Below are 22,029 nucleotides of genomic sequence, written 5' to 3' on the forward strand. Positions count from 1 at the left end.
GGGATAATATAAATAACTTTCAGAATGTATAGTCTCCCTTTATAGAGAGAAATGTTTTTTTGGGTCAATTAGGCTTTTGAGGTGGTTATATTTCTAAAAAAAATCATAAAGAATGGTCTTGGTTCTGTTGAGTTTTTCGTGTGTATGTGTGTGTGTTTGTTCTAAATGACATGTATTATGGTATTATTTAAATGTTTATTTGTTTATTCTTTTATTTATTAATTTGTTTTTATTGCTTCAGTTGTTTTTGTATTTGAAGTGAAATTCAAGTCACAATACCTTAAAGTGATTGTACATCTATCCTGCAAATACTGAATAAACATGTCCAAAAATAAAAAATGAATGTCAAACCATATTGCTGTGATCAAGGGAAAAAAGCATCAATATTACTCATACATAAAAAACATTTAGTGGTTTGGAACAGCCAAAAATCTTATTGAGTCAAAAAGTAAATGTATCTCACTCAAGACCAATATATACAGAGAGTGGATTATAATGAATAACTAAACAGTAAATGGATTGATATAACATTTAGCCTGCCCTTTGCAAACATATATTGAATACGTGGATTTCTTATGGTGTTAAAGTGTAATCTGGGGCCTTCACAGTTAATGGACTGAGGATTAAAACAATTTTCTAGTGATACACTGCTCTGTACTGTTTGAAGTCAGTCCCCTTCTGAACTGAGAGTATCAATGTCAGTTATGATGAACATGATTCATTAGTTGGTACATTAGGCAGGTGGGGTTTAGAAGAGGTCAGAAAAGGATGTTAATGACAAAAGCCCTGGGGATGAGACAGGTTAAACTGCTCATGAAACCTCACCTCATGTCCACACTATCATCTTTGACAACTTCCTAAAGATGCAGATATTTGAAGTATGCATTCTGAATTTTTTTAAATTCCTTTTCAGGGCATATCAGATGATGTACTTAATGAAATCAGATGAGTCATTTCCTTTCAAGCATATTCATCAAAGATTATTAGCTGGCTTACACAAAAAAAGGATGAAAGCATCTCTCATATGCCTTGAAAACTGCGGATGGGTCATGACTGGGGTCTCAACTGGAAACTCTCCAGGACATTAACTTCAAATCTGCCTACAAACTAGCATTCATAGCCAAAAGGAGCTTGCATAATTAAAGGCTATTCAACATTTAGATGTTCAGGGATACAAGTGGCCTTCAAATTATGCTTTTATTTTGCCCCTACACCCACTGATTACCATAATGTGCAGAATGGTAACGTCAATGAATTGCATGTGGAAGTATTAAATAGCCCACGCAACATATGTCAAGGTGAAAGTCTAAATCAGCAATAAAAGGTTGAATATGAGTCAAACATTCACATTGTATGGCATTGCTAATTAGAACCCACATACCCATACGCTCAGACTAAATTCTGATTTTAATGTGAATTTCAAGTGCATAGGCTTCAGGGAGGAGTGTGCAGTGATTGCATCTGTGAGTGTACAGGTACCTTCTGTCTCATTCGCAGTTTTAAGTTCTTCCATAGGAGGAGCTTGAACTGTGTCAGGAGACCCATTATGTTGCATCTGCCAATGCCCTGGTGATGTGTTGTTATGGCAACAGGCCCTTAATAAATCCTGAAGGGAGGCAGAGGAGGCTTTAAGTTAATGCAGGGAACAAATGCAGCACCAGGGTTAAAGCACTAATCATGTATATTCCAAGGTTTACTTTCCCAGGTGCTGCCACATTTACTTTTACAGTAATCTAGTGCATTATTTGAGATTTGTTCAATACTTTATATAATGATTCATAAATGACCAAATATACACTGATACACATCATAAACACATGATCATTTAAAACATTTATGCCTGTATGAGCTGTATAGCTGCAGTGCACCATATGTTCATGCCTTGTTTATTCTGTCTGTCTATTCATTGCTGCAGATATCTCCTTGCTTATTTCCATCTATTCAATATACACCATTATTTCCAAATAATGCTACTTTCAAGTAAGGTTTGCATCCACAAAATTCAGCCCACAAGTTCCTGCATATTGTCCCAAGACAGACACTGCTGTATCCACAACAGAAAAGGGCAGAATTCACTCACCCTCCCTCACACCTTACTTTTCGCCACTGTTTAGATAAAGGTTAACACTGACAGATAATTGTGGTCATACAGGAATATTTCAGAAGCATTCAATGGAGTCAAGCAGCCTCCAATGTCAAATAAAACAAATAATAAATAAGGATTTGTGATAGAATTGTGCTCCTTTTAGATCCCTTTATTGTGGCCTTATATTACAATCTCGATAATCACACCGTTGGCAGTCATTTATATTAGATGAGTGCCCCACTGGTGGCCTTGGGCTCTTTTTCACTGTTTAATTATTATGACAATTTAAAAAAATACTGCTTTACTTGGAGAAATACACATACATCACACGACAGCCTTCTGCACCAGGCCACTAGGACAGTTATTGCTTAGGTCTCAGGAGCTAGCAGAGTTTAGAATTAACTTCTGGTTGTTGAAGAGCACAAGGACAACAATTGTGGACAGGCAGTTAGAAAAGTCTGAATGGATACACAAATACTCTGAAGAATAAGTGGTCTTCATTTCTGTAGCCAAACTGCTTGACAAGATTGCCATTTTCATTACTGACTGCTGTGTTTTTTATGTTTATCAAATCCCATATGAGGCTAATTTGGATATGGGAAAATGTACTCAGATACATGGCCAAAAATGTTCAGAAATGCGACAGGTCTGAATTAATGTGCTGAATTAATGGAGATTCAAGAATCAAGTCTCCACTTAGAAAAAAGATAATCTCAAAAAATCAGTGTATATAACTTTAACTAAATGCAGATTTTGATTTTGATGTTGGCGGTTCAAGCTGATGCAACACCTGTGAATGTTCTGCCAGTGAAGCAGCCTTATTTCCATGAGGCTCTAGCCTCTTACTAAAATATCAATGACAGAGACCCCAAAACATATATGTAATGGATCAGTGGTGGAGCAGGGAAGGCGAACACATTTGTACGACTCACAAAAATGTAGGATTTATTATATGACAAAAAGCACATGGACACACACATTAGGGCACATAAAATACAATGAGTTTGGAATGGGGTTACCAAGATGTCATTGTGATGCACATTGAAGTAAAGTTATAAAAGTAGCCTTATTCATTTTTACACCTCACCCTAGAGGCTCCTGTTATGCTGCTGATCATTTCTCCCTGTATAGATCTAGAACCCTACAAAAATAATTAATCTAAGTAAATAGGTCATCAGGCCACCCACAGTCTCCCAGGCACACCACTATACAGGGGTTTATACATTTATAATTTCTGCACAAAATGTGCTGATTTTATTCACTTTCTTTTAACATAATCAACACAGTGTAACAGGGACCTTGTTAAAACCAAAGAACAGATCACACTGTTGTTTTGGTGTTAAATTCAACACATCGCCTATAGATTCTCTAGCAGGGCTGGCCTGTGACATAGACAATATAGGCAAATGCTAAGGGCACCATCCATCCAGGGGGTACCAGAAATGAGTTACCGTTGGAAAGGTAACTATATGGTTGAAGTATAAACTTCAAATCAACATTTTTGCAACAATGACAATTTATATGTTGAAAAAGAGCAATCAAATGAATTCTGTCTAAAGTTTATGTTTTTAACATAAAAATATATATTTAAAAATGTAAATGCGATTATTAAGGAGTGTTCAAGAGGTCTCTAACATTAAAAATGACCATCAGACACTTAGTACAATTGATTCATGATTTTTAATAACTTGCATATATGACAAAACCATTTAAAAGTCACTTTTGGACAAAGTGTGTGAAAAAATAGAAGAGTGGGTTTTTAGTATAAAATCTGAAGACAAGCTTTAGTTCAAGGTTGAATTAATATTGATTAATAGCATAGTTTCAGCATTGAATCACTTAAAATGCAGCCGAAGAATGGCTTTGGATGGTTGTTGAATAAACATTGATAATTAATGTTTTCTCAATATAAATTAAACTAAAACTAGTTCCAAATTGACCTTTTAGATGGTAGTTAAATTAATATTTATTTATTGTTTTATTATAGTTTAAAATCCGATGTCGATAAAACATAATGGGGGCAGTGGTGGCCTAGCGGTTAAGGAAGCGGCCCCGTAATCAGAAGGTTGCCGGTTCGAATCCCGATCCGCCAAGGTGCCACTGAGGTGCCACTGAGCAAAGCACCGTCCCCCCACACTGCTCCCCAGGCGCCTGTCATGGCTGCCCACTGCTCACTCAGGGTGATGGGTTAAATGCAGAGGACAAATTTCACTGTGTGCACCGTGTGCTGTGCTGCTGTGTATCACATGTGACAATCACTTCACTTTTTTTAAAAACTTTTAACAAGCGCATTCAATTTGGTTTCAATGTCATGCATCAATATTTCTTCCGGACTGCTGTCTAATGTTGTTACAGTCTGATTTTGCTATCTGAGGAGGAAAAAAAAAAAATTCAATTATTCTTAAAACTAGTTCGCATTAATGTTCCTTACTTTGAAAAGAACCACATTAATTTACCTGCTTAGCAAAGCCTATTAAGTAGTCCTCTGTCTACAGGGCTCTAAAGTGTCATGTATTGAAAGTCACTCTATTGAGTATTTTGGCACACACTCTCGCCACAATCGTATGGATAATTTGCCACAGCTCCCAATTTTTTTCAGACCATATCACAGTAGCGCCTAACTATGAAACAAGCGTGTATCCGCTTGGGTCCTAGAGCCTGTCCACTAAGGCCAATCAAAGAAAGGACCTCCATTTTAGCCAATCAGAAAATAGCAGTATTGTATCTGGGCAAAATGCAACACAACAACAGAAAAATGCATTCTGGAATTCTTTAAATTTTTCTGCTACTTGTAAAAAGATTTTTTTTTTACTCTGAACACCACTTCAAGCACAAACAGAAGTCTATTTTATTTTCTGTTTCAATGTTACAACAAATTCAGAACTTCTTTGACACAAACAATGACAACCTGGCTGCTGTTAGTGAATGTTACCAATATAATTAGCATTAGCATTAGCAAGTCTGTAGTTTAAATTTTTACAGTTAACTGAAACACCTGTTCAGCATAAGTTGTGTATTTCATATTTTGTTATCACAGGATGACTAAAATTCTCACAATATAATTGTCAGGATTGCCTGCAGCTGGGCTCCACACCGGAATCCAATCCTGACGCCCCATAAATGCAGGAAGTTTCTGCCCGTTCGGGGTCGCTGGCATTTTCGTGAACTTCAGTTGGTAACACTGTTTGTAATTTGAGTTCTGGCAATCGCCACACGCCTACGGGTTAGTTTTAGTTTGTCTGTATTTAAGTTAAATCGTTTTCGGCCACCGCGCCATTGTTTATTTGTATTTCTTTGGTTATTGTATAATAAAACCCCCTTCCCAGTATGTCAGACCTCTGCGCTTCCTTCCCCCGTAAATCCGTAGACGTGACAGAATGCCAGCGACCCACCCAAAAGCGCAGAGGTAGAAAGCAGAGGAGAAGAAACGCCGCGAAGGACGCAGCCCGGCGCGGCGAACGCGGACGGCAGGGGAGAGACGCGCCGCCCGTTCTGGTGGAGCGTTTTCTCCCCGAGAAGCCGTGGTACGCGGCGCCGCGTGATGACGTCACCCCCGGGAAACTCCGCGAAACCCGGAAGCGACAACGTCGGCGGGTGAGTGGGCGGAGCGAGGACATTGGCGTCGGCAGCAGCGAGGAAGTGACGTGGGCAGCGAGCGCAGAAGATGCGACCCCCACGATCTTCGGCATGTCGAGCCAAGAACTCTGCGCTCTGCTGGCAAGGCTCCCTGTGGACTGGGACGACACGGACGACGACGAGAGGACGGGAGACGAGAGTTGGGCTCCGCCCATCGCGCCAGTCTGCAATCGTCGCAAGGTCCGTGGGGACCCACGTCTCTTCCAGGGGGGTGAGAAGCGGCAACAACGGCGGCGTTCCTCCAGCGAGGAGGTGGGCAGCCTCCAGCCCGAATGGCCGGAGTACTGCCCATGGGAGCTTATCGCGCCATGGGTCCAGGATGTCCGCAGGGTGGACGACCCTTGGAGTCACCGGTGGGAGGACACGGATGACGAAAGCGATGATGACGTGGATTTTCGGTGGGCGGTCGTTGCCGGGATGGCTCCGCCCAGCGTGCGCGTCCGAGATCATCGCGGCGTCCGTGATGACCCATGTGACTTCCGGGGGTACGAGGTTGACACGGACGACGACCAGGATGACTCCGTTTGGGCAGTCGGTGCCGGGATGGCTCCGCCCATCGCGCCCATCCAGGATCGTCACGAGGTCCGTGGAGACCCACGTCCCTCCCAGCAGTGTGAGGAAAGCTGGTGGAAGAGGGCGACGGGAGGTCGCCAGCCAGCAACTGCGCTGCCGGGACTGCCTCGCAGGGAATCCTCCATTCCTGCTCCAGTCGCCGACCCGCCTTCCCTCTGCCCGGACGTTCCCCAGCAAAATGGCAGCGCAGCACCAGCGCCCACACCTGCTGGAGAAGACGTCCACCCCCCTCCACACCACACACCTACCACCATCTCCAGCGACGTGCCCAGCCCCGTGTGGGACAGCCCAATTGTCCCGGGACCCTTCAGTGGGGCAGCAGACACTGATAAGACCACCACCATCCTCTCGTGTCTGCTTGGGTCAGCATGGGGCTGGAGCACAGCCCTCTGGCAGCAGGGAGAGACAGACAGCAGTTTTCGGGACTTCCAGCAGAGAATGAGGGCGGAGTTTGATCGGCCAGAGCCTGAGCCAGGGATCGAACTCTGCCCCTCCACCACATCCAGCGCCAGTCAGGATCCGGGGCAAGAAGACCAAGCACTGGCGGGCGACGAGAAGGTCGCGCCTCCCGAGATCCTGGCTGTGCCCCCTGAGGAGGTCCCGGAGTGCTCAGAGAGGGAACTAGACGACCCTCTCTTCTGTCTGTCTCTGTCTGTGTGTGTGTGCGTGGCATATGTGTCCGTATGTCGCCCCCACTTCCCCTCTTTGTGTCCACCAGATGGCGACCCAGCCGCGGAGCCGAATCCCAGGGAGGAGGTTCCTGACCCGAATGTGCTGGTCCAAGGCGAGGTGGACAAGCCCCAAGGTACCCCTAAGTCCAGCCGGGGGGGGTGCTCCCCCAAAGAATTTTTTGGGGGGGTGCAGTTCGGGTTGGGGACTCCTCCTGAGGGGAGGGGAGGTGGGGAAGCGATGGAGCTGGGTCCTCCGGTAGCCAGTGAGGAGGGCGGGCCAGGCATGGGCCTGCATCTGCCTCCAGAGGGGTGGAGCGCCATAGAGCCCCCGGGTAGGCATGAGGACCCAGCTGGGACAGGCAGGAAGAGGGCCTGCTTGTCCCAACGGACGCAGAAGGGGCTAGCCGGATGGTCTGGCAATGCCCCCCCCTTGGCACCAGGGCCGTGCAGCGAGAGGGGCTGCATAGTCCCAGAAGGCACCAGCCTGGGGTGCCTGGAACAGTCGTCGGAGGCTCTGGGACAATCTCCCTGCGTGGTGCAGGGGGTGACACAAGACGTGTCAGAGGGGACATGTGGAGACAGGGCCCACACGTACCCAGATGGATCGGCCCTGATTATTGTGTGCAGGTGATTTGTCTGTGCCATGTATCAAATTTTCTTTCACAAGTCTGAGCAAGTATATCCACACTGTGGAATGGGGCTCCAAATATGTTATAAGAATACATTCAGTAGTCAAACATAATAAAGCTAACAAATGTTGCCCATAAAGACTATGCAAGCCTTGCTAGCAAAAAGATTTGCCAAGGAGATCAAATAAATTTTTTCATGATGTCAATGACGGCATGATTGTGAACTTGTTAACATATGTTTCTAGTCTGCTCTTCTACCAGCTAATATGATCTCTTAGAGAAGGATGTCTTTTATATGACATTTTGAATATGATAAAAGCGACCACGTTTCGGCAGTAGTATGGCCAAAGTGTATAATTATTTTAGCCTACACATTAGCTTCACAATAGCATAATTGCTTAAAATGCTTGTGAAAAAAATTATTTTACAATTATAACCAAAAATATATGTAGTAACAAATAAAATGGTTCTGTGTTTTGAAAAGGAAAAAAGAACCTTGAGTCAGAAAACATCTCTGTTTTCATGACAAATCCACAAACAGCAAACCTTTCTGGGTGCACACAGTGTGCCTCAGTTTGATGACAAGCTTTCTTTCATTTTGACTCTCCTGACAAAGACTCTCTTTAAATGATGGAAGCAAATTCCAAGAAATATCTGCACCAGGAAAAGCAATGCCATAGATTAGTACTTTTAAGGGAGCAGCTAGGAATCTGAAGACCCCTGTTGAGCAGCTGCTGAAGGTTATTGCAGCCCGGCTGAAGACTACCTCTACCTACCTCTGCTCTTCTGCTGACTGGTAGTACATTGTCCTTGTAAAACAATTATACGCATGTTTGTGCCTATGGGTGGGTGAATAAATACATTTAACTTTATATTTTAATCAGAAAATGATAATGAAACTTAGCTAAACTGAAGACATACAAAGCATAGATTTTCTAACCATGTTTTCTAACAACATAAAAAAAAATGTCCATTGTTCTTTTTTCAACAGAACATATCTTAAAAAATGATCATGACAGGAACCACATATAAAATATGCAGAGGGTAATTTCCTATGTATAAATCATATTCTTCAAGTGTGACCTCAAATGGGCTGGTTTTTCCATTCCATTTCCATGGAACAATTTATTTCAGTGAGAAATGGGCCAGACACCGCCTTATTTCTAATTTTGGAGGGCAATTACTATCAAATATAGAAGACAAAGGTATGTAAATTTGTTGTAGGTCATGGTGCAAATTGAATGCATTATAATGTTACATATTTGAGTTTTGTTGAATTTTGTTATTTTAATCTCACATAAACTGTGGGAATAAAATAACAAATCTCAGGACTAAGGGATGATAAGGATACACAACAGATATTAGATGTCAAAATGTAATTTTTTTGATGGCAAATGGGGCAAGTTGGCAAAAATCCTAAAAGTACATTTTCATCTCTACAAAATACAGAAAGCCCCTCATTGTTATTTCCAATAATGCAAAATAAAAAGCATCCATGAAGTGGAAAAACGTCAAAGCAGCACTGGGCTTATCATAGCCCCATAGCTCTCACATAAGCCCCACGGGTAAATTATTACTGTAATGTGTCATAACTGCCAAACAGCAGAGTGCAAAGTCTATGCCTATTTTTCCACTTTGTCATAAAGCTTGTAAACCTTTGTCACTGTTCATACCAGATTGGTTGAGGATAATAAAAGGTAATACCTTTTCCTGTATTGAAACAGTTGCGTAAGAGATTTTAGTGATCAGTGATACATTACAGTGTTTTAGTGAATTACAGCTATGACAAAAGACATTGTGAAATAAGTAAATTAAGAAATATATTTTTATATAGAGTGCAAGATTCATGAGAATATTTTTGTCTAATAGAGTAGTATAAACATATACACATTTTATAATTTGTCTTATTAAAAAGGCTGAATAATAAAAGTATTTCAACTGTCATTAATGCCTCACTAATAAGCCTCATTGATTCTGAGAATAATTTGCTGAGACTGATTGAGGCCTTTGTAAAAGATCTAATATATCAGATTATATATAATATCTAATATATAACAGACTAAACAGGAACACAGGAACAGCTATGTTCTGTGCAAAAATAGTGTAATAGTAAGGGCTGGTTGTTACAATAGTAATGTGACAGACAGGAAAAAGGAATATAGTGAAACAGTTTTTATAAAACATATTTAAATTTTACATACCCATGTGACTATATGATATGCTTATAGCCACCTCATCCACATAGCAGCCTGCACAAACAGCAGAAGTACTTCCTTCTTCTAATATCCAAATCGCTCTCTTTACCTGGCACCAGTCAACCTACAGAGAGCAATTAAAGTTATCGTTGGAGTTCGTCCCCATCCCTTTTCTATCTACTGCTCTTCAGCATGCAAATTGACTCTGTGGGGACCGTCATGGCGACCACGTGCAGGGTAATAAACTCAGGTGTCAGGCAGGTGGTGTAAAATTACACACAGCTAACCCTCACACGTGCTTCCTGTGGCCTAATTGGCCGCTCAGCGATGCCATAGCAAGATGTTCCTAGCCTTCAATATTAGTATCTGCATTCTCTCAGAGAATAAAACTCACATCCTGAACCTCCTTGAAGTTTGGCTTCAAATGTGGGATTTTTTATTTTGTACTTTTCAAAGAAAAAAGTACATCAGTTTTGAAATAGGATAAAGCTACATCTGCTCACTGCATTAATTTACAGATGAGAGCCCACATCTGAACACAGTGCTTATCAACTAGTGGATTGATGCATCACAGTAAAGACTGTAAGTACATCTGCTGCTCAGTTTTATGGGGGCTATATAAAATGGACACAAGAGGGCCAAGGTTTATAGTGTAACTGGATGAAGAGAGAGCTGCGAGAGCACATCATTAATGACCAGAACTGCTAGGCTTAAAAATACACACTGCCAGTGGTATTATAACCACTGAGCCCATGGTTCATTTCCTCATCAGAGTAAACTGATCATTGTCTCATTTATCATTAATCAATATGCACTATTAGTTCACAAAATATTTCTTATGTTTTTGTGAGGCTGTGTAAAACAGTGCCCATGAGTGGTACAATAGCAGTTTGATTTTATGGCTTAAATGTTATGGCTTGATTCCAGTGGCATTCACTCCATATAATTGGTAGTGTAACCCAGTAGAAAAAGAGTCCCTTGTTTCATTTAGGGATGGTGTAATTCATATTTTTTTTTGTTGTTGTTCTTATCATTCATGGTAAACCAGACTATGACTAATTAAAGCTATTTGGGTGCCTGTCAAGTTTTGTTTATTTGGTATTGGTCAGGCCACTCAGTACTGTATCGCTATTGCAGGAGAGGAGAAATTCTCATTTTTGTTAGCAAGTTAGTCAGTAGCACCATGAGGAGCGCGCGTGAACGAGAGAGTGAGAGAGAGACAAATTTTGGTGATTGTGGATAAAAAGTTGTTTTAACCTCCAAAACCAGTGTTAATAGAAATACCCAAAGCACCTGAGATTACCCAGAACCTGTGAATATATGTGTCTTGGTGAGTCACGCTAAGCTGAGCTAAAGTAGTTAACTGCGTTTGCTTAATTTAGTTCATAAAGTTAAATGTTAATTGTATGGTCACTCTTATAATCATATTTAATGATTAAAAAGAGTGACTAATATTAATTTAATGGTTAATAACCTAAACACGTGGTAATTCATTTAGCATTGAATAAAACAACACTTCATAGAAGGATATGGAAGAAAAACTGGCCATAAGGATATGGCCATAAGGATTTAAAGGTTATGAAACAATAAGGTTGTATGTTGTTGTTATGCAGGCTGTCACATGATTCCATCCATGTGACTGGGAGCAAAATGGAAACGAGGTAATGTGACTCCTATAAATTGGCAAGATGGCCACTGCCAGCCACTCAGTGTTACATACTGGTCTAGGTCAGGAACGTGAACAATTTAGAAAGAGGGAGATTTTGACGAGGTGATTTTTAATAATAATAAACAATACAAGTCACGCCTTGAAACACAATCATGCCACGAAAAAGCATTGGGTAGACTAATGGGAATAGGGCATCGATCCGGAATATTTTCCCATTCTCCCTTTCCTTCCCTCTGTAAATTACAGGCTACTCCTACAAAAATGAAAAACACAATCAAGACAGAACATACAGACCACACATCACATGATCACGGGACAAGAATCAACATCCCCATGTTAATTAATACCACTTTTAAACTCAAAAGGCCCGTGACATGGTGTCTGCTAAGACATTGTCTCCTCCCCGCTTATACTTAATCTCTAGGTTAAAACCCTATAGTACCAAAGACCAGCACAAAATACTCTGGTTTGAGTTCTTCAAACGGGCTAAAAAGACTAGGGGATTGTGATCAGTAAAAACAAGGACAGGGAGTGGCATGGACCCAACATACACCTCAAAATGCTGTAGTTCTAAAATCAGGGCTAGAGCTTCTTTCTCTATAGTACTATAGTACCGGGTGCTTTGAGAACTTTTTAGAGAAAAAGGAAATGGGATGATCAACCCCATACTCATCCTCCTGTAGAAGCACCGCTCCCGCTAAAACAGCACTGGCATCCACATCTAACTTAAACTTGTTCCCGAAACGCACTGATGTAATCTAAAACATTAGTGCTGGGAGCCGGCTGCTCCGACACCCATGTCTCCCATAAAACTCTAAGAGGACCATGCTCAGTGTGACCAAACACTAAATCCGCAGGACTTAATCCCAGGGACTCTTGGACCGTCTCACGAACAGCGAATAAAAGCAAAGGGAGTCCCTCATCCCACTCTTTAGCTGTGTCCAAGCAGTAAGCACGAAGCATGGTTTTCAGGGTTTGGTGAAACCTCTCTAGCGCCCCCTGTGACTGAGGATGATAGGCACTAGAGACAGTATGCTTAATTCCAAGGTGGGACAACACCTGTTTAAAAAGACGTGACAGGAAATTGGACCCTTGGTCCGTCTGCACCACCTTTGGAAGCCCGAATAGTGAAAAGAACTGGGTCAGTGATTTCACCACGGCCTTGCCTTTAAATGAGCGTAAGGGGACTGCTTCAGGAAAACAGGTGGAACTACAAATCAGAGTGAGCAAATATTTGTGTGTATTTGAGGGAGTGCACCAACACAATCTAAAATTATTTTCTCAAAAGGTTCTGTTAAAACTGGTACGGGGTACAGTGGTGCAGGTGGCATTGTCTGGTTCGGCTTTCCAGCCAACTGACAGACATGGCATGAACAACAGTGCTTTGCAACATCTGTTTTTAAACCAGGCCAAAAAAAAATACAGCAGAATACAATTGTAGGTCTTTGTTACTCCCAGGTGACCCGCAAAAACATTATCGTGCCCCAATGTTAAAAGCTGCGACCTAAATTTAAGTGGAACCACTTCTTGGAAAAAGGAATTCCAAACCAAATCATCAGTGACTGGATGAGTCCACTTCCTCATTAAAACTCCATCTTCCCAGAAATATGCCACCGACTTCCTTGTTAGATCCTACTAACAAACAACCACAGAATGACACTTAACCAGAGTCAAATCATTCTGTTGTGCCCGGGAAAGTTGTGCTTTTCTGACTGACAGTGATAACGCACCTTCTCCACCACCTGCCGTGGGTAGCGACTCTGAGGCGGCTGCGGTGTGGACGAGAACGCTAAACCCGGCGCAGAAATAAAAGTGTCGGGCATATCAATATCACTCCGCATATGCGACTGAGCTCGCATTACCGCATACGTGGGGAAAAATGGCACAAACTCAGCGTCCACCTCTTTTACTAAGTGCAGGGGCGCCTTCACGATGCCCAACTCAATCCCCTGCACTAAAATATTGGACCCACAGAATGAATCCCCAGAGAATGGTAAAAGCCCCTCTAAAATAAGAGACTGGGCTGCTCAGGTATCCCGTAAAATGCGGACTGGGACCTCATCTCCACCCTCCGGCGAGAGAGAGACGGTACCTCGTAACACAAACGGTTCAAAAGACGCATCTAAGTTAGAAGGGGCCTTCACAGCACGAATAAAACCGACCCCTTTTGGTGCAGGCCCTCTATGCGTGTTTCTCTTCTTTAATGTTGGACAATCCGTGATGAGATGGCCAATTGGGTAGACTAATGGGAACAGGGCATCTGTCTGGCGTATTTTTCCCATTCACCCTTTCCTTCCCTCTCGCATTCTTTTCCCCCATCGCAGCACGCCATCTTTAACGGCCTCACTCCGACGGGAACGCAAATCAGCGTTAGGTTTGGGATCGCGGCACAAGGTTTTCTCCCTCCCGCAGCTCCTGAACCCAGGCTCGAAGCGCAGGAACGGGACTGATGGGAGCAGAGAGGCACTTCTAACTACTCTGTCTCTGATTTTCAAGTTACAGCCTCGCCGTTACCTGCTCCCGAGCGCAGATTGCATTACTTCTTTCTCTGCTGACTGATCCCACTGTGGAGTGGGCGGCCGCGTGGCTGAATGCCCCCGCTTCCGCGTCGCTGACCTACCCCGCCTTCGTGGAGGAGTTAAAAAAATACATTCTGCCATCTGGACAGCGTGGAAGACGTCGCGTCGCAGCTGTATCATCTGCGCCAGGGTTCCTCGTCCGTCAGTCAGTTGACCGCACGATTCCGGACCCTGGCTGCCATAACTCTGCTGGACATCCACGCTCTCCGGATGATTTTTTTTATGAACGGCTGGCCCCGTGAATCCGCAGAGAGATGGTCAGCCGGGAGATGCCAGCAACATACGAAGCCAACTGGCACTTCGGATCGACCACCACCTGCTGGCTCACCCGAAAACTGCGGCTCCAACTCCAATCGTGCACCGGACTCCCCGACCTCCGTTTTCACAACCTCGAACTACTGTCACTCCTCCAGACATTCTGGGGGAACCTATGCAGCTTGGGAGGGCAGCCCTCATCAATGATGAGAAACAGCGGCGTTTTCGGGAGGGCTTGTGTGCCTACTGCACTTCCGCCTCACACAACCGTTTAACCTGCCCCATTTGTCCGGGAAATGGGGCGCCCAGCTGATCGGAGCAGCGCGATCAACTGGGCCACTTCCTCATTTCCCGATGCCGACCTCACGACTCCATCCTGGAATGGAATCAGCACATCATCTCCACCACAGCCTTTGTGGATTCCGAGGCAGCTGGAAACTACATAGACCACTCATTCGTCAGAGCACATCACATCCCCATGGAACTCCTTGCATTGCCACTCACCATCACCTCCATGGACGGTCAATCCGTTTCTTCAGGATCCATCTCCCACCGCACACTGGCTCTCCAGCTCTGCATCGACTCCCACATCGAAAAAATTATTTTTTTATTACCACAATCATCACCTCACCACTCCTCCTCAAGTTCCTCTGGCTGTCTCTCCACGAACCTCATCTCTCCAGGTCATCAGGCGTGGTGTTGGAGTGGGAAGCGCATTGCCATTGCCACTGCCTTCTGCAACAGCCCTCTCCGTCCTCCACCTCGAATCCGGAATCAACCCTCCCTGTTTTAGTTGATGTTCCACCCTGTTACCACGACCTAGCCGCCATTTTCAACCCGTCAAAAGCTGCCCAGCTGCCACCCCATAGGCCAGGTGGCATGGCCATTGACCTGCTACTGGGGACCACGACACCCAGAGGACATCTCTACTCTCTCTTGAAAGCAGAGCAATTGGCCATGGAGCAGTTAGTAACAGAGCCACTTCAGAACGGCACCATCCGCCCATCAACCTTGGCAGGGTTCTTCTTTGTTTCCAAGAACGATGGTGGTCTGAGACCCTGCGTGGACTATCGTGGTCTCAATAAAATCACAGTAAAAAATCAAACACCATTACCACTCACTAACACTGCCCTCAACGCCCTCTTTGGGGCCAAGTATTTCACAAAGCTGGATCTACGCTCTGCCTACAACCTCATCCATATCCAAGAGGGCAACGAGTGGAAGACAGCATTCATCACCCCCACTGGTCACTTCGAGTCATTAGACATCCCCTTTGGACTGCACTGCAATGCAGGGTGCAATGCACCCGCAGTCTTTCAGCAGTTCAATAATGATGCTCTCCGGGACATGCTGGGATGGTTGGTGTATGCTTACCTGGATGATGTCTTCATCTACTCACCCACCTTGGAAACCCACATCCAACATGTGAGAGCAGTCCTGAAGAGATTGCTTGCCCACCGACTGTACTGTAAGTTGGAAAAATGTGCCTTCCACCAGCGCTCCACCACATTCCTGGGTTTTACCATCTCGCCCCAGCATGTAGCCATGGAGCCCAAGAAACTGGAAGCAGTGGCATCGTGCCCCCTTACCCACGACACTGGTGGACCATTTTCTTTGAACAATTCAACTTCCATCTGTCCTACTGTCACGGTTCCAGGAACCAAAAAGCCAACGCCCAGTCCCACCAGCCCTGTCCAGATTCCTTATCTTCTGACCCCATTCTCCCACCTCACCGCATCTTGGGTCCTCTTCGGTGGTCCCTGGAGACTAAGGTCCGGGCTGCCCAGACGTCCGACCCTGGCCCAGCCAACATCCCATCCTGTCCCCAACACCTGCCGGTCCAATGTGCTGCACTGGAGTCACTCCTCTGTGCTTTCGGGCCATCCAGGACACCAACGGACCCTGTCCTTCATTAGCCAGGCATTCTGGTGGCCTTCGTTACAATGGAATGTACAGGCCTAACTGGATGTCTGTACCCGGGCCAAGACTCCCAACACTCCTGTTGTTGGTCCCCTGCGTCCTCTTCCAATTCCTCATTGTCCCTTGAACTACCTCGCCTAGGAATTCATCACCGGTCTCCCTGAAGTCAACGGAATGACCACCATCCTGACCATAGTGGATTGCTTCTTCGAGGCGGTCCACTTGGTCAACCCTGCCCGGCCTACCGTCCTACAACTGCTGATCTCATGCTCCAACACGTCGTCCACCTTCATGGGTTCCCCCAGGACATTGTCTCCGATCGGGGACCCCAATTTACAGCAGCATTTGATACAGCCAACCATAGTATATTAATTCCCCGACTGGAGCATTGTGTGGGCATTAAAGGGACTGCACTAGAGTGGTTTAGATCCTACTTTTCTGAAAGCATTGGTGACTACAACCATCTGGGCTCCAGTTCACTATGGGACTGTTCATCCAGGGCTCTGTACTTGGCCTTTTGCTGTTTTCTTTATACACATTCCTGCTAGGAACCATTTTTAGAAAATATGATATTTCATTCTTTTTGTCAAAACCATTACTTCACTGCCTGGATGACATCAAAAAATGGATGGCTTTTTACATTTTGATGAAACCAAAACAGGGGTATTATTTTTTTAAACCCAATGTCACTATTGCCCTAAATAGGACCTCGGTTCCCTAGAATTCTAAGTCCTCGGTACGGGTCCTCGGTACGGAACCTGGGTGTAGTTTTGGGTGATCATTTTAAAATGGACTAGCAGATAAGTTCTGTAGTCAAGTCAAGTTTTTATCATCTCAGACTTTTTGCTAATGTTAAGCCCTTTATAGATTTGAATGATTTTGAGAAGGCCATACACACTTTTATTACATCACTGCTTGACTATTGCAATGCTCTCTATCTGGGTCTTTCACAATCACTGTTATCACGGCTTCAGCTGGTCCAGAATGCTGCACTTGCTGATAGGTACTAAGAAAGAGAGAACACACAACCCCAGATCTTGCGTCACTACGCTGGTTAACAGTTCATTTTCAAATCCAATAAAAAAAATGTATTGATGGTTTGTAAGGCCCCAAATGGACAGGCCCCACACTACATAAAGTGAAGACATTGTCATTGTGATTCACAGCAGCACAGCACACGGTGCACAAACTGAAATGTATCTTCTGCTTAGTGAGCAGTGGGCAGCCATGACAGGCGCCCAGGGAGCAGTGTGTGGGGATGATGCTTTGCTCAGTGGCACCTCAACTTTCTGATGACTTAATCGCTAGGACAATTGCCCCATTACATAACAGATTACATAACAGATCTTGTTCATTTTCCGCCAACTCATAGATCCTTAAGATCAAGCAGCAACACCCTCCTCCAAATCCAACGATCTTGCCTTAACCAGAAAGGTGACAGAGCCTTCGCAATTGCTGGGCCCTGTCTGTGGAACCAGCTACCACTTGACATTAAATTTGCCCCTACAACCTCTCCTTTAAATCCAGGTTTAAAACTGGATCTGTACACTTGAACTTTCCCAGACTTTTAAAGTTTTTCCTGAATGTGTTTTTATTTTGTCCTCTTCAATCCTCCCTAAATTATAAAGATTTAAATATATTATTATACTTTGAAGTCATTCTCTTCAGCCGCCATATTTTTTATTGACTTAATTTATTTATTAATCCTTATTTGTTGCTTCTACCATCCATGTATTTTACTCTATTCTTCTCTGTGTTTTTTTTTTTTCACTAAAAAAACATTTGGTGGGTTGAATTTAACACAACTGGGCAAATTATGGAAACTGGTCATTAATGTACAAACCAAAAAACATTCTGATACCCCTCTCTCTCCAGACTGCAAATCTAACCATGATGGACAGAATGTGTGACACCCCAGGGCCATGGGCTGTCATTGTCCCGATCCATTGCACCTGGCACCAACTGGGCTTAATAAAACCATCGGACTCCCATAAAACCAGAATGCAGCAGACCGATCAGGGCTGCGATATTCCAGTGGACGCTGTTCAATTGCCACACACCTGCAGGTTTTTTTTTTTTTTGTTCCCTTTGTTTTGACCTTCATGCCATTTTCCTTTGTGTTTGTTAATTAATCCCATTTGCATGATGTCCCGTATCTGCACATCCTTTCCCCGTCAGCCCGTGGATGTGACAGAATGGCACAGCCCTAACAAGAAGCACAGTGGTGTCGGGGGGTTCCGCGCCAGGACGGGGATACAACCCCCGCGACCAGACTGAGCAAGGCCATCTGTTGGTTGGAGGGAGGGACAGTCAGAAGGATGTGGTCAGCAGCGAGGGAGACGTGGGACGATGGTACAGGGATCGTGTACCCCCCTGTGCACATGTGGAGAAGGAACATGGCAACACGGTGGTAAGCTGGTGGAACAGGGCGACGGGGAGTCTCCAACCAGCAACTGCACTGCTGAGCCTGCCTCAATGTGAACTCATCCCTCCAGTGCCAGTCCTGGACTCCACATCCCTCTGCCCAGGCATTCCCCTGTTTGCACCAGTGCCCCCGCTTGCTGCAGAGAACACCAAATCTCCCAGCAAGCCACCGGTACCAGCTCTATGCACCCTCCTCCCACCATCTACAGGTGTGCTGAGGGAGGTGCCTGCTGCTGCCTCCACGGTCTGCCTCCCACTCTCCAAACCCTGCCTCCAGGGGAGGTCCCGGAGAGCCCTGTTACAGAGCCAGAAGACCCTCTCTTTTGTTTTTCTGTGCGTGTGTGTTTGTGTATGATTTGTGTCCGTATGTTCCCCTCTTTGTGTCCATCAGATGACAACCATGCAGCGGAGCAGAACCCCAGAGAGGAAGTCCCTGACCCGACCGCGTCAAACGAGCCTGAAAATAATGTCCAGTCGGGGGGGGTGCACTCATAAGTTTTTTTTTGGGGGGTGCAGTATGGGTTGGGGCCTGCACATACCCAGACAGCACCACCCTGTGGTTGGCCACCACCATCCCCCCCTCCGCCCCTGATTAAGTTTGGGCGCCTTGGTGCTGCACCCTTGAGAGGGGGTGTACTGTGATGCCATGGGGCTGTCACAGCAGGTGCCCATGATTATGGGGTCCCAATCCATTTGTGTTTGTTAATAAATCCCATTTGCATGCTGTACCGTGTCTTCGCTTCCTTCCCCCATCAGCCCAAGGACATGACAGAATGAATGGTTTTGACATATAGGTGAATGTAAGGAGAAACTAGAAACCGGGCAAGCCACTTTTTTTATCTGATTCAAGATATCCTCTAAGAGTTTTTTTAACAACAAGTTTTACTGTATTGATTCAACTGCTGGGCTGGAGTTAGAAATTAGAAGACCAGAAAGTGAATACGTTTTAACAACAGCATTCTCCAACTGTAACCACAAGGGTCTCTCCACAGCATGAACATCTCATCACCTCCAGTATCTAAGAGATCTAGAATTAGCCACCAGTAATGTTTGAAAATTGATAAACCCAAATCCTTCCCCTCTGAAGGTTTAAGAAGGTGCATGTTACTTATCCTATGTGCTTTGTAATCTCACACAAAGGGGAATATAATAAAATAAAGCTCCTTAAAGAAATATGCATTCAGATATATATGCAGTTTCTGAAAATTGTATAAAAGCCTGGGTAGGTTCTGTCACGACAGCGAGATGACTGGGGAAGCGCATAGATGGGACATGATTGGAATAAGGATTTTATTAAATAATAAATAATCAAAAGCGTGATGGCCGAAAACCAGGGGAATAACGAGGAGAACAAAAACAAGCAGGTGAAACATTCTTTCTGCACTCTATGATGCATCACGATGCATCCCAGTCCGGCAAGGTGCCACTGAGGTGCCACTGAGATAAGCACTGTCCCCACACTCTGCTCCCCGGGTGTCATTCATGGCTGCCCACTGCTCACTAAGGGTGATAGGTTAAGAGCAGAGGACAGATTTCATTGTATGCACCATGTGCTGTGCTGCAGTGTATCACAATTACAATCACTTCACATTCACTACAAGGCAATTTTGTCAGGAAATCTTCAGTGAATTGTTCTGTTAAAGGGCATAAATTCACACTTCCCCCAATTTATATCCTGAAAACAAAATGTGTCTTCTGATTTTAACCCATCACCCTTAGTGAGCAGAGTGTAAGCAGGGAGCAGTGTGTGGGGACGGTGCTTTGCTCAGTGGCACCTTGGTGTCTCGAGATTCGACCCGGCAACCTTCTGTTTACAGGGCTGCTTCCTCTGCCCACCACTGCCCCGGACAATTACAAAATGCATACCTGTTTGGAATAAATCCTGGAATAAATCCTGTTTGGTCAATCAAATCTGTTTCATCCCTGTCCTTCTTTAATATAAAGTAGATACTAGGGCGATTCTCTTGAAAATGAAACCAAACTTTTTACTCTAAGTACTGCCTGTTGTATCTTAAACTTAACAGCTGTAGTTTTTAGACCAGTGACATTGTTGAACCGTGCATCACGGCCCATGCATAATTTTTATCTTGGTCATTTTAGTTGCATATTGTCACATGATTCCATCATGTAACACGGAAACGCGGTAACGTGACTCCTATAAATTGGCGAGAGAGCAGCTGCCAGCTGCTTGGTCATTGAATGACACGTCATTAGACTCGGCTCCGAACCCTCACGCAAAGTAGGACCGTACCTGTCTTCTCTGTTATCCTGAATCCTGAATTCCTTCCTGTTGTCCCGTTCTGTCCTGTCTTGTGCCTTAAAACGCGAACGACAACATCAGTGCGGTGTTCCGGCTCGCGCCGTCTGCGTTCGCAGATTAACGCGGAGGAACTTACCTGCCTCTGCGTCCCGCCGCACCGAGGTTTCTCGTCTCCTACTACACGTCTCTCTCATTCTGATCCCGGTTCGTGTGTCACATATATTGGTATCACATACACATTATGTTATTGAAGGGTTGTATAGTTTTGACACCCATTATACATTGAAATATTTGGTGCAATAGTTTTGTATAAATGCTTATAGAGTTCACAGAATTTTATTGTGAAAGTTTGTTTTAACAAACAAAAGTTTGTTTGAAATGTTGTTTTCTGTGTCCAATGCTTCACATGACAAATTTTCCAACTGCTTGTATGGCTTTTGTTATAACTTTATATTGAACTACCCAGAAGTAAGGCATGCAATGTACTACATACATACGACAGCTGTTCATATTTCTGACTACTAGTTATGGGGATAAAATAACTTGTGTTATCAAAATGTCCCAGGCATCATGCAGAGGATCATCCACTCCCTTCACTGACTGAGGCCAGAAGCTACTTAAAAGTATTTTGGAACATTCTCAAAAGAGAAGTGTTGTATATCTACATGCAAGGGGCACCTAATTTAGGAAGCTGAAGTTAATCTGATTGAAAAAAACTGATTGAAATCTTCCTATGTAGCAGTCGAGTATAGATACCTGAATAAAATTATATCTGATATCTGAAACATTCAGTGATGTTTTTGTGCCCCATGTATTCTAAAATATATTTTAGAATAGTGTTGTAATGTGTTTGGAGTAGGGAATTTCTGTAGACTTGTTCAGCAGTTTGTAGTTCATTTTCAAATAGGAATTTTTCCTTTTTAAGGAAATTGTTGAATGCTTTTACTTGCCAATGGCCATGGATGTGGAGTAGCAGCCAACTTTCTCAACCCCAAATGAGTGACAGTTTTTTGCAGGAATATCCCATGGGTCTGCAGTTTTTATTAAGATTCTCCAAACACATTTAGTTTTTGTATGAGAAATCAGTATCGTTGATACTAACCTGAATTTTACTTCAGTGTTATAGCAAATC

At 44.1% G+C, this 22,029-nt stretch overlaps 1 protein-coding gene across 2 annotated transcripts in view; it reads right to left on the reverse strand.

The window, feature by feature from the left end:
- Nucleotides 1–21,004, reverse strand: part of LOC114796713 (ATP-binding cassette sub-family A member 1) — a 169,182-nt gene extending 148,178 nt beyond the window's left edge. For both annotated transcript variants that reach the window (XM_028991495.1, XM_028991339.1), the window contains exons 1-3: nucleotides 20,889–21,004; nucleotides 9,797–9,914; nucleotides 1,480–1,606 (exon numbers count right to left, since the gene is read on the reverse strand). In XM_028991495.1, the coding sequence (XP_028847328.1) occupies nucleotides 1,480–1,555 (76 nt within the window). In that variant the 5' untranslated portion in view covers nucleotides 1,556–1,606; nucleotides 9,797–9,914; nucleotides 20,889–21,004. The remainder of the gene's footprint in view (nucleotides 1–1,479; nucleotides 1,607–9,796; nucleotides 9,915–20,888) is intronic.
- Nucleotides 21,005–22,029: the final 1,025 nt, after the last annotated feature.

The sequence above is a fragment of the Denticeps clupeoides genome, chromosome 1, assembly GCF_900700375.1.
Source record: "Denticeps clupeoides chromosome 1, fDenClu1.1, whole genome shotgun sequence".
Lineage (NCBI taxonomy): Eukaryota > Metazoa > Chordata > Actinopteri > Clupeiformes > Denticipitidae > Denticeps > Denticeps clupeoides.